This window comes from Nipponia nippon, unplaced genomic scaffold, assembly GCF_047370975.1.
Source record: "Nipponia nippon isolate SJK-2023a ecotype South Korea unplaced genomic scaffold, ASM4737097v1 scaffold_1, whole genome shotgun sequence".
Taxonomy (NCBI): domain Eukaryota; kingdom Metazoa; phylum Chordata; class Aves; order Pelecaniformes; family Threskiornithidae; genus Nipponia; species Nipponia nippon.
The window spans coordinates 9,662,394-9,676,308 of record NW_028262290.1 but is presented as its reverse complement, the minus strand read 5'-3'; the positions used below and the strand labels follow the sequence as shown (position 1 = coordinate 9,676,308).

At 36.2% G+C, this 13,915-nt stretch overlaps 1 protein-coding gene across 6 annotated transcripts in view; it reads left to right on the top strand.

Annotated features, from left to right (window-relative positions):
- EFR3A (EFR3 homolog A) overlaps positions 1 to 13,915 on the top strand; it is an 87,438-nt gene that overhangs the window by 24,342 nt on the left and 49,181 nt on the right. For 5 of the 6 annotated variants that reach the window (XM_087745900.1, XM_087745890.1, XM_087745873.1 and 2 more), the window contains 3 exons: positions 1,908 to 1,984; positions 3,800 to 3,927; positions 5,547 to 5,697. In XM_087745900.1, the coding sequence (XP_087602026.1) occupies positions 1,908 to 1,984; positions 3,800 to 3,927; positions 5,547 to 5,697 (356 nt within the window). Of the gene's footprint in view, positions 1 to 1,907; positions 2,034 to 3,799; positions 3,928 to 5,546; positions 5,698 to 13,915 lie in introns of those variants that run through there. The other variant, XM_087745910.1, reaches the window with a different exon arrangement.

The window sequence follows — 13,915 nt, the reverse complement described above, 5'->3', positions numbered from 1 at the left end:
GTTTAAGTCAAGCAGGTTTTTAACCTCTTTTGATACTTACGTTTTCCAGTGGCATATGAAATAGCTCTGATTTTAGCTACTATGGACTTGCAGCTTTTATGTAAATGTAGATTTTTACATTGGTTAGACTTCTGTGAGTAGGAGATGTCAACAGAAGGAGTCATATGAAGAAATTAACAGAGTAACAAAGTACTATTTTACACAAAAATTCTCAATATTCCAGTTGTTTATTCCCTGCATGTTTTTTGTTTTCATAGTTATATATTGAAGTTGTAAGTCTGTGTTCATCTTACTGGTGATATATGACTCTATAATGCATGAATTGAGTCAAAAGACCACTGAGGAGAACTTAAAGTGTGCTTTTAAAATCATACCTCTATCTTTGACAGTTGTTTCTGATTAAATAAATTGCAAGCATTAAGTTGTCACACTATGAGCACAATTCAGCTTTTTGTCCAAAAGACAAGTAGTATCAGAAGACAGGTGGAATAGAGGGACAATATCTACATATTATGTAGCCTTGCAATAAAAACAAGTACAGGAGGGGGAAGTCTTTGTCATGAGTCTCCCAGATGTTCTGGTAAGTATGGTTAAAAACAACTAAGGTTTCTTGGATATCTTAAGCAAAGAAATACAAATCCTGATGTATTTGTCTAATACTTCTTTACATCCTGAAAAAATTGCACATAAATTATAATCATCAAAGTTACTGCCAAGATATCCTTTGTTCTTTTCCCTATTTTGATTTTCAGTAAAAGCTTTTGCAGCTTTTACTATTTTTAGCAAAGTGTTTTATGATTTTTTTGGAGTACATAAATGAATACCTTTCATAAGGTACTTGTAAGATATTTAGCTACTCTGAATGCTCTAGGTACTGAGATTTGAAAGACCAGGCAGCCACTGATCTGCATGCATACTTGCTATATTATTATTCAGTATATTATTTTCAATTTAGTGGCTCTTATGCGTCAGAGCTGCTGTAATGTTAATCTGAGGCATGACCAGCGAGTTAGTCTGATAATATGTCCACTGAAACATTTAAAACTTGATTTGTCAAAACATTTAAATTCCTTGGGAATAAATATGCACTGGTAAAACAACTGGACAGATATCTAGAAACATTTTTTTAGGTTTGTTTTTTTTTTTTTGTGCTGAGTTTTTACTTCAGGTAAACTGGAATTATTCCAAAGTTCTAGTAGTCCTGAATACTAGAAAAAACAAACCATACTTTGTAGGTTTCCGTCTTGTTAGAGCAGGCAGTGTGACTCTTTTTAAATTGATAAAATTGCAGGTTACATGTATTGTTCTGATTATCTTTATGCGAGTACAGTATTAGTGGCAGAGTAGAAATGAGATGAGAAAAATACCTTTCTTCACTTCAAGTGACTGTCTTTTGACTGATACCCAGTAAAACAGCGGGATAATGAAGGGAGAGCTTGTTTTGTATTTTGTGCTTTACATTGCTTTATATGGTTGCCTGTAAAACAGAAGATTTCATAGTTGATGTTTTTGTAGAGGAGTGAACATAATGAATGTTTGGTTATGTTTTGAAATGATCATTCAGAATGAAGGTAAAGCAGTAAATGAAGTAGCCTTGGTTTTAATATTACTAAATCTTGAATTTCTTGATTTTTCTGCATGTTTTAAAGTATGGCTGGATGGCAGGTGCATTTTAATACTCAACATGCTTGCATATTTTCTCATGTATTACATTATAATAGTAGTTTTGCTTATTTGACTTCTCAGTCATTTTCAATTACCTTAATTTTTCTTTATTGCTGATAGTAACGAGCAGCTGAATTCACTGTATTTTTTTTCCTCCTTGCTTGTCAGCTAGTCACTTAAAATGAAAATACCGGAGTTTCTAAAACTTAATTCTAAATTCTGTTGGGTAAATCTCTCTGCAGGAGTGTGCTGTTGCTGTGCTGCTTTGCGACCTCGCTACAAGCGTCTGGTAGATAACATATTTCCTGAAGATCCAAAAGTGAGTGATGACTTTAAAATTTTGAGGGATTGGCATTCGAAAAATGTTGGTTAGTAACTAATGATTTAGCCATTTTTTAAAAATTTTATTTTTTCTCATCTATTTTCACATTTTACAGTAAATTCTGCTTTAACGCTTCATAGCTTTAATAGAGGTTAGTATAATAATTTAACTGGAAAGGGACCTCTACAGATCATCTGGTCTAATTCCCTTTTCAAAGCAGGGCTGTGCATATTGAAGAGTGAAATTAGTATGTTATGTTCAGAGAAATAGAGGTTTAATTAAACAGGGTATTCTGCAGCAGAGGTAGCACTTAACTTCATAACTCCACTACACTTGTTATGCTTGCAGGTGTGAACATTTTCTGGTTTTTTACAAGATTTTGATTTTCTAACTCTTGACATATTTACTGCGTAAGTTTTTATAGTTCTGGTAGACTGTTGTGATCCAAAGAGGTTTTTTGCTGTTGTTGTTGTTGATTTTAAATTTCTCCAGTTATTCATATACAGTTTTTTAATTTCACTTGAACAATCTTGGAGCTATATTACAGCCCAGCTCTTACTGTCTGTGAAAATAAATAACTTCTATGTTACCATTTAGTAATGTGTGTATCTATACATAGTCACGTGGTGGTTCAGACTAATAAAGAGCTTATATTTCTACTGCTGTATTTTCTTAAAATTTGTTACCAGATTTTGTTATCTTCTGTTATAGCGGAAGTAAGCTCAACAGTCAGCGTTTGTATAGTGTTTGGCTTATATCTTATAAACTACGTGGGCTTTTCTTTAAAATGCGTTGTTACTGGTTGCTAGTTACTATGTGAGTGTATGTTACTGGCTTCAGAGAAAATATTTCCTGCCTATACAGTATGTTGAAAGCATGGAACAATATGATTTTATAGATTTATTTGTTTTAATCTACTTGTTTGATACAGGTTTAGAAACAATCAGAATTGCTACAGTGGTAGTCTTATATTTTTAGTCTCACTCAGCAGCTCTAAGTTGGCACTCCTTAGTCTCTGCTTTTGTTAATATTCGTTGGCTCAGTGCAAGACACCAGCCAGTTCATGTTGTTTCACTGAGTTACAGGCCTTTCCTAAAATATGAGAAGACTTGCTTGATAAAATGCATTAATCCATAATGAGTGTGTTAAAAGCTTCGAAGTAATTTATTTGAAAAAGAGAATGTTTTTGTGAACCTCTGGGCGGGGGGGGGGGGGGGAAGACAAAAAGCCTTATTCTTCTTACCTGATAGTTATAACCTCACCTGAGGAGATCCATATCTCAGTTCACATTGGAACTAATAAGTTAATCTTTGATCTTGCTCTAACAATTAGCCTTCAGGTACCCTGTACGTCAGCCTTGTCCAAGATGTGACACTGAAGAAATAAAATACTTAAGCTACAATTTTGTTTGTATATAATGTCAAAATTATGCATCAAATATACTTTTGGGGGCGGAATGGGAAAAGAAAAAAAATTACATTGTACCAGTAGGGAAAAAATGTGTCCTAGCACTGATGACATATGTCACTAAATACCTTATTTTGGAATACCTGTTACCCCCCAAAAATAAGATGGGGGAAGATTGCTGGTTCATTTCTTTAAAAAATATTTTACTTCATTTTTTATGGTGGTGATTTTTGCAGCTAAGCTATTGACAGTTTTGCTCAAAAGTGATTTTTTTTTTTTCAGTAGCTTATTCCCATCTGTATGGCTCAGATCTTTAAATGTTGCGTAGACAAAAGGAAAAACACTTCAAAAGCTTTATACTTTCTGTGAACTTTTTTATTTTATATTTTGTATGTCTGTTTTTAGGATGGTCTTGTTAAAGCTGATATGGAGAAGCTGACTTTCTATGCAGTTTCTGCGCCAGAAAAGCTGGATCGAATTGGTGCTTACCTAGCAGAGAGACTGAGTAGAGATGTTGTCAGGCATCGCTATGGGTAAGGAAATAAGTCACAGCTTTAAAAATAGATGCTAACAGGTAGCTGCATTTTATTATATTTGTTCTGATTGTATTTAGGACGTAAGACAGACCCAGTTCCTTTGTGGTGAGTTAATGTTGCGGGGGTTGCAGTGAGCTCATAACACTTTGTCTCTGTCACTCCTTCCTCCTCACGCTCTTACCCTGTTCCAGCATGGGGTCCCTCTTACAGGATACAGTCTTTCACGAACTTCTCCAACATGGGTTCTTCCTACAGGTTGCAGTTCTTCAAGAACTGCTCTGGCGTGGGTCCTACAGGAATGGACTGCTCCAGCATGCATCCCCCATAGGTCCTGTCAGAAAATGTGCTCCAGCGTGGGCTTCTCTCTATGGGCTGCAGCTCCTGCCAGGAGCCTACTCCAGCCTGGCCTTTCCATGGGCTGCAGCTTCCTTCAGGGTGCATCCACCTGCTCCAGTGTGGAGTTCTCCACAGGCTGCGGGTGGATATCTGCTCCCCCGTGGTCCTCCATGGGCTGCAGGGGGACAGCTTGCCTCGCCATGGTCTTCACCACAGGCTGCAGGGGAATCTCTGTTCCAGTGCCTGGAGAACCTCCTCCCCCTCTGTCTTCACCAATCTTGGTGTCTGCAGGCCTGCTTCTCATATTTTTCTTACTCCTCTCTCACAGCTGCTGTGCAATGTTTTGTACTCATTCTTAGATATGCTATCACAGAGGTGCTACCAGCGTTGCTGATGGGCTCAGCTTTGGGCAGCAGCAGGTCCAGCTTGGAGCCAGCTGGAGCTGGCTCTGTCTGACATGGGAGCGGCTCCTGGTGTCTTCTCACAGAAGCCACCCCTGCAGCCCACCTGCTACCGAAACCTTGCCATGTAAACCCAAAACACCCTTGAATGTCATTCAGGGTATTGGGAAGTGGGTATATCTTTCTTTTCAGTCCTTTCGGCTAAATTGTATTTAAATGTGAACTTTAAAACTCTGTCATACTCTTAAGTCCTACTTGAGCTAGAAATTTGAAAGAATGTAGAGTCAAAAGAAGAGAAGATTTTAAAGAATGTGGAAATGGAGCAAGAAAATACTGAGTCTAGGAAGTGGCAATACCCATCACAGGCCATCATTATTGGCCTTCGTGATGTCAAAAGCTATTTTTATAACTTTATAGAATGGGTTAATGGCCATTCTTTAGGGTAATTAACTTTGTTCCCTGCTTTTCTTTACTCTTTTTCATTTACTTAGCATGTTGTCTGACTGTGCAGGAGCATGAATAAGTCATTGGCTTTCCATACTGGGATTTGGATGGACAGAGGAGCTGTAGACTAGAAAGCTGGGATTTATAGTTGGAAATAAAATGTGCTAGAAAAGAAAATTGAACTATGTTTACTATAATTACCAGGTATTATGACATCTCTTCTAAAAATACTCTATTCTACTCCCCGCCCCCCTCCCCCCCCCAAAAAAGGAAAAATAGGAAATACCAATAGCTTCCATTTTTAGATAATGCAAAAATATATGCCTTCCACCCTTTGTTTTCTAATTTTTGTAGTAATAAGTACCTAAATTGAATTAATTGAGGTAATGATAAATGTGGCACATGTTTACATGAGTGTCTCTAATTAATTTTCAGGTATGTTTTAATTGCCATGGAGGCATTGGACCAACTTCTAATGGCTTGCCATTCTCAAAGCATAAAACCGTTTGTGGAAAGTTTCCTTCATATGGTGGCCAAGCTTCTGGAATCAGGCGAACCAAAGCTGCAAGTTCTTGGAACTAATTCTGTGAGTAAACTCGGATACTATATCAAATCAGAATAAATCTTTGCTTATTTGCTATGGGGAAGTAGTTTCAGAAGTCCTAAAGTACCTGCCCGTTAACATGAATTGAGAAGATTCTGTATGTGGCAGGGTGTACCATTTGGGCCTAAACACAGAGCAGATACCAACTGGAGGCAGAAAAACTGTTTCCTTTCAGTCTCTGAAATTCTTTTGATGGCTGGGCTCATCCCCTGCAGAAATAACTACTTCTGGAAGGAACAGGAAAGCTGTTCTGTGAATTCATATTTTGAATCTTTAAACAGACCTCCTGAAGCCATTGTATAGGTAAGACACTGTTTTCTTGCTCTCCAGCAGCAAGAGCAATGGTGTGAGAAGGAGGAAATAACATCCTTCTCCACAGCACTGACACTGCACAGAAAGATTTCTGTTAGCTGAAAAAGTGTCAGGAGGCAAACTCTTTCAGTATTACAACCTCACTGTCTTACTAGCTTAAATATTTCAGGATTTAGATCCAGGCTTGAAGGGCATAACTAAAAGTGTCAAAATGAAGATTTGGAGATCTAGTTTTCCAAATAGAGCGATGGGTGCAATCAGTATTATCGTTTTGTCATACTTCCCTTTTAACCATGGTATTTCCAGCTGGTACAATAGGAATCTCATAAATTCCAGGGTTGTGATGTGGATTGTTTTCACTTAGAGTGATTGCTTTTGCATGAGTAAAGAAGTAATGCTTGCGTTTCTTCTACCTTGCCATTGTTAGCAGTGTGGGTGTTCTTTGTGGATTCTGTAAAACTGTTGGGCTTTCCTTTGGGCATGATTCCCAGTTGATGGAATTAAATGGAGCTTCAGTTCAGGGAGACAGGGGTGTAGTAGAGTGATGCTACTCTGGAATAAAATTTCTTATTACGGTGGAACGCAAAGTTCTTGCTCTGATGGGGGGGAGGAATGTCCCCTTGTGCTCCAAACTAACAGGGCAGCTTTACTGAGGGTAATGGCATAAATATAATTATTTATTTATTTTAATATCTTTGAGCCAGGCTACCCTGCTTCTTTTGATTTGTTTGTATAATAATGCCTGGGCAAAATCCCTTAGGAAGATAGCTTTGGAACTTATTTCCTGGGCTGCCAAATGGCATGATGTACATCACTTTCCAGTTGTTTCAAATCCTTGGTGGCAAACAGTTACTGTCAACCTCCATTTTCATGTACAAGACACACGTCGCTTCCAAACGAATGTTATTGAACAGAACTCCACCTTATGGTAATCTGTTTGATATCCCTGTCAGTTCCTAATGAAGTCTTTCATGAGCAAAGCAGATTAATGGACTTCCTAAATTAGGAGATAATTTGTGTTTGTCTGTTGTAAAACTCAGTAACCAAAAATAATTACGTTTTCCTAAATAAGATGTCAAATTCTGTGAGGAGAGTGAATCTATATGGCTCTTCAACAGTATTCCAAAGGCTAATTTTAGCCTAATTATGCTAATTTCCCTAGGTGCCTTCTATAGTCAATGGAGAGAAAAGCTAGAGTCTCTTTGTGTTGACTCAAGAGGAGCAAAGTGTATTGGCACTGACAGCTTGTCTGTTGCCAAGGACACTGACCTACTGTGTTCTTAAAGAAATGTTGTCAGACATGGAGAAGGTTTACCATCACATTTAGCCTTTTTTTAGTTTTTTTTTTCCCTCTCCTCCTGAAGGAAATAAACAAATAAAAAAAAAACCCAACCAAACAAAACCAAAAACAAACCCAAAAAACCAAAAACAAACCCAAAAAAACAAAAACAAACCCAAAAGAGTAGAGATGATAGAGTGACTGAATAAAGTTTCATGTGCTGCTTTAGTTATTCTGGTGTACCACTTTGGAGTGGAAACTGGTATTGTCTGGAAGAGAAGAATAAATTGTATATGAAGTAAATGTCTTTAAACTGGTGAAAAGACAGGCAGACTTTGGAAAAGTTTCCATAATATTTTTAGGTTAAACTCAGTTTCAGGCCAATACAAATTTACAGTCTGCTTACAATTAAAAAGATAAGGAGTATGATTGTGGCTATAAGTAGATCTTGATTATTTTCCATGCAAAAGCTGACTTTCAAAGCTTCACTGGAATACAAAAGCAGTGATGTCTTTAAAGTAAGATTCAACTACTTGAGTTGTAGGGCTTTTTCAGCCTCACAAACAAATTTTGCTTCAGCTATGGGGACTCTTGTGATTGCTTAGAAGTCGGGTATTTCAAATGAAACAAATTGTGTACCGAATGACTCCGAGTACTCCAGAGTTTTTTCCCTGACTTCCAAATATCTGGTTGTGGATGCAGAACTTACTCTACTTGGTGCTCTATATCTTACAAGAACCCAAAAGTTTCATAAAGCTGTTTAACTTCTGAAATTCTTTTTTGAAGTTAAATTTCATTTTTTAAGTTTATTTACTTCTAAAAAGCAAATATGAAGATTACTGTTTTAGAAAAACAATTGGTTTGGTTTTATTTTTCATTTATGTATTTTTATGCCTGATCTTCAGGGTACATGTAATTAATTCCTATGACTTTTTGTATGTTGCATGTGTAAATTATGTTAGCCTATTTCCTGCAATGTTTTTTTTTAATAACATAATTGTAAATCTACTTACATAGGCAGATACTTGAAAACCAGTGAAATTCAATAGTGGATATGTTGAATTGTATTTTTTTTTAAGTAGATCAGATTTTAAATTGGCAGTGTCTATGAAGTTCAAAATGTCTTTTTCTATCATGGAAGATATTTTTATTAACCATGTGCTAGGATAGCATATGCTGGTGAGGAAACTGAAGAAATGTGTTGGGAAAAAGTGAGATTTCCTTGGCTTAAGTATTACAGAATCTGAAGGCTGATTGCAATAAGCTTTTACTTAGAAACTTATGGCAATACTAAATTTCTCTCTCTAACCATTTTACAGAATTTCACTAACCAAATATCATGTAAAACATCTCTCTCTCTCATGTACAAATAATTAAATATATTGCTTAGATCCATAGTGATTATATTACTAGGATAGAATGAATTCATTATGCTTGTTCTTCCTGTCTAGGGGAACAGCTTTAAAATCTTTTAACTTGTGGTCAGAATTTTTGGGGACAAGAGTTAATTTTTTTTTTTAATATATTTTTAATTTTCTGTCATTTTTTTTAGAGAGGGTCCAGAAAATTTCTTTGGTGAGCAGCTGGTCAAAAACAATGGGGTGCATAATTTAGTAAAACTTCCATCTTAACCTATGTTGACAAAGCTCAGTTGACTACAAAACATTTTAAGCCAATTTGTAATGCTGATGGGGTGAATTCGTCTTTGTATTTTGATAGTAAAACATTGTTTTTTCATCTGAAAAATATCAGATATATGTAGAACCCAGTATTAGCACATTTTAAATTATTTACCACAAATGTTTTCTTTAGTTGGTAGGGCACTTCATTTTAGTAAGGCAGTTTCTTCTTCGGAGCAGTGAAATAATGCTACCATCAGTGACGGTGTTGGGCTTCCTGTGCATGAGAAGGTGACTGCTATTGCTAGTTGTCATCATTTGTTATTTAAAAGAAAACAAGCAGTATCCCAAGTGGAAACGTGACCAGTCAGTGCTTGATATAACAACAAGACTTTTATATTTGTTAATGTTGGCTTATAAAAGCAGTTGTTTTTTTGGCAAAATTGAAGTGCATGTGTATGTAAAAATAATATAAAATGTCAAGGCTGTGAAATTAAAGAATGTCAGAATTAATATTCCCAGTAGAGTACACATTTGTCTTGCTTGTCTGCAGCATGCTAATCTGGAAGTACGTAAAGGAAGCTTATCTATATTACAAAATGCTTCTTTCATTCCATGTACCAATACCGAATTATGTGCTAGTGGTGATTTAATATACAATGAAGTATTTCATCTCTAGGACCCCTGCTCTATCTTTTTTTATAGGAGTTAAAGGTACAGAGGGACAGAATTACACAAAGCACTCTCTCTCATCCTGTAGGTTATTAAATTGTCCTCTAAATTCTATGTCGGCATCTACTAGAATTTGAGTGATGCTGGATATATTGCTTCAGGCAGTCCCTTTGGCGTCATTCAGAGTTAAGTATTGCTTCCCCCACCTCATGCTCGTGCTTTCTGGTCTTACGGTTTCATAGGCACAGTAATGTGGCCCTGTAAGCCAGCATACCATTGCTGACTTTGTTACACAGCTGCACACGTGGCGTTCAGGATAGTTTTCATCCAAGTGGCATGAAGTAAAATAGAATGTGAAGCTATCCAACTCATTCCAATAAAACTCAAAATGAGAAGTGTCAGGTGACCTTAACTATTAATAACTAAACTAGATCACCAATTTCTGTTGCTGAGAACCTTATCTTGTTATTTATTGTAATCATTTTAATACTGTGTTTGTGAAGTTTATGTATGAATCCAATGTTTGTAGCTTTTCTATTTAGAAAAGCTGAAGTGTTTGTCCTTTTTGCGTTTGTTTGGTGAAGTACATACATACATTCGTGCACTTCTCATTAACGCTGTACTGTGTAATTTGTAAGAGTCTTATGTTTATAGGATATCATGTCTTCCTATGTGATAGTTTCCTAATAATGAAATACAGTAACTTTGTCTGTGAAAGATGGTAACTATCACTATCAGCACCCCCTTTCCCCCATCTGAAACATGAGAAAATTGCAGGCTGTAGAAGACAGACTGCGGAGCTCAAATATTTAAAAAAAAAAAAATACTGCTCAGATCCAGCCTACAGTTTTTGCAGGGAGATACCTTAAATAACGTAACTCAAACCTAAATATGATACATGCCTATTGTCTGTTCTTGAATTGCTGCAAAAACCTGACCTCCTTTAAAGAAGGGTTCATTGAAAGTTCTGATTTTTTTCCTACTGTACTGGCTACATAAGAGTGATAAGACAGCATAAGTTTATATAAGAAATTATGTTCTTAGGAATTTGAGAACTTGCATGATTTACTTACAGGACTCACACAGTCTTTCTCTCCCTGGTAATATGATCCAGCTCTCTTGACTCAGTCTGGAACAAACATCTTCTGAATAGATAATGTGTTCCTTCTTTATTTCATGATAGATTTATATGTTTTTATACTGATTGAATTTTATTGGTTTCAAAATTAATGGAAATAAGACATTACCAATGTAAGTTCCTTTTTGTAGCTTCTGTATTGTACAAATATAGAAGATGCTTGTACTGGTAAAACTTCCATAAGTTACCAGTGGGTGACTGCAAGCATTTACTATGACTGCATGACATGTGTACATCTATAAAGGCTTTGTAAGTATATCGCAGGCAAATGCCTGGACTTTCATAAGAGTTTTGTCCTTTTTTAGGTTGAATGATTTTTATGTTTGAAGTATCCTTGAAAATATCTTAGGTGCTTAGGAGTAAAATATTCTTTATTTAACAATAATAACAGCTTAAGAGCACTGCTAAGCAAGGAGGAAGAATAGACTAATGTGTACTGTAAAAACTTAAAATTTCTATAATGAAATGGAATTGTATATTTTACTGAATGACAGTGCAACTCAAAACAGTGTTATCACAGTTAGCTCTCCTGTGGCCTAAATGTTCAGTCATCTGAATGCTAATCCTGGAATACGCTTCAGAAATGCTTTATGTTTAGTGGGTGAAATTGTTTTGTTATACACATGAGAAAATAAGAAATTTTTTCCCTTTCTGGACATTTTACTGGGTGTGCCATTTTGAGAGGTATAACTTCTGGGTACTTGCTTCCCTGCTGCAAAGCTATATTGTGATGTAGGAGAAATGCCCAGAGCAAGAGTCCCTGACACTTTCTTGGCCTAAATTCGTCATTTATTCTTACAAAGCAATTTCTTGGTACAATGCCTTTGTTCTAGCAAAACAGTTATTAGAATTATATTAAGTTTTCATGTTGGAAGATCCTATCAATCAAATATTTTTGTATTTTAGATAATATTAATGTGCTAATATTAAATGCTAGATGAGTTAATATTCTCATGGCCACTCCCATATAGTTTTGTGTTCTTTAACCTTCTTGCTTCTATTCTTCTACATGCTTCTATGGAATTTTGCTGGGTGACTCAATTGTAGACTTGAACACTTCAATTCTGGAAAATACTAAGATCATATTGGTTTGTTTTGATTTTTTTTACCCCTCAACTTTTTGCTTTGTTAAATTGTAAGGACTAATTAGGTTCTTGTCTTCAAAAAACTTTAAAAAATCTATTTCTGTTTTGTAACTAACAATTCCATGAAACAAACCAGTGAGACGTAAGGCATTTAAAGCATTTTCCTATTGGGTCTATTGGGAAGGACATGATCGTTTTTAGAACTCACTATATTGAAAAAAAAGTTTGATTGCTGTTCGTGGATTGTCTTTCAAACTGTGGCAGTAGACTATACAGAATTGTTTTTTGCCTGAATGGCACTTTCTTATCACCTGACTACACAGGATATTCTCTACCGAAGGACATGTAAAATGGATTCGTATTAGACAATTTTGCTCCGTTTTCAGTAATGGCTGAGAATATAGTTTCACAAACTGTATTGTTTTCAGCTGCGCCTGTAGGTTTCAGTGGGTGAACTGGTAGTGCAGTTGAAAGGGATAAGTGTTCCAGATAAAACAGAAAAAAGACTAAAAAAAGAGTAGAAAAGTGGTGGGTTTTTTTTCTGAAATACACAGCTTTCAGTTTCAGCTTGAAAACTACCTGAAAACCTCCACAAATCAGCATGCTGTAGACTATGCTAAAGTACTTTGGGCTTTTAGCAATTGGTAAGAAGAATACTGGGGGGTGGGAAAAGGTGGAGGGGGACTTCTCTCTGCTTCAGGGCAGAATCAGCACTATGTTAAACCTTTCCTGACAACCTTTCCTTTCCCTTTTTTCTTCCCTCTGTAGTCTGTTCTTAAAACTGTCAGTGGTGGACAATCCAAAATGTCTTTAGGCAATCTGCTTGCTTTAGAAAGGAGGGTTTTTTTAATGTCTAACTTAGCTAGCCTTTGCTTCAATGTAAGCCCATTATTGCTTTTCCTGTTACCATTGGACAAAGAAAACCATTTATTTCTTTTCTTTTTTTATAGCTGTCTTCTGTGCATTGTAAGACTGATATCTTTTAGGCAGCTCTAGACTAGATAATTTAATGTCTTCTTTTAACAGGTGTTTATCTAAAGCTTTGTTCATCCCTTGAATAATTGAAGGACCATCAGTTAATCACCATCTTCCATTGTGATGCTTCAAGTAGATGCGGTACTTCATCTAAGGGCTTATTAGTGCCAATTAGATGGCAAAAATTTCCTCATAGGTGTCACGGGTAATACAGATGTATCACAATATATTGTTTTCTTTTTCATGCCAGTATACAAGGCATTGACTTTTATTGAATGTACAGTTTATTATAACCCTAAGTCTCTTTTCTGCATTCAGCTGTGTCTGGCTTGTATTTGTACAGCTGTCTTAAAACGGTATTTTGCATTTGTCATTCCTAAATTGCTTCCTTGGTTTTTCAGGTCCTATTTCCAGTTTGTCAAGAACCAGTCATCAAGTGTGCTTGCAGCTCTGGCCAGCTTAGTGTTCTTTGCAAATTTGATGAGCCTACTCTGTCTCTAGTGAAACTCAAATACTACTGTATTCCAGACAGGCCCTTTCAGAAGTTCACTCAATACATTATTGTAGTTTGATGATTTACAGCTGTTTCTATGTTTTTTCCAAACCCTGTTGCATCTATCTTATGGGGAGTGTTCTTTTGACAGTGTTTTCCTAGCTTCCTTTTGAGAATTTTGTGTATTTTTTTGTCAACAGCATCACTGAAGTTAAGATATGACAGATGCTGCTGCTTCATCTGGGTTCACAAAATCTATTTCTTTGTCATAGGAATAATTTAGGCTGGATTGATGTGATTTGTTCTTGACAAATCCATGTTGACTGTTACTTACCCCTTTGTTACTTTGTTGATGTTTGCAAATTGGAATTTTTTTTTTTTCAGAGTGTCTTTCTGTGAGTGGAATTAAAGTTGACTGGGTTATAATTCCCCGACTCCTCCTTTTTCCCTTTGTAAAGATAGACAGAATTGACAGAATGCCTCCAAGTTTATTTCCCTTGAATTCTGATAAGTCAGAATGTTGCTAGTTAACTTGCCAGTGACAGCGTACCATTTGATTGCTTGGACTGCTCTCTACAACTACCTGAAAGGAGGTTGGAGCGAGGTGGGGATCGGTCTCTTCTCCCA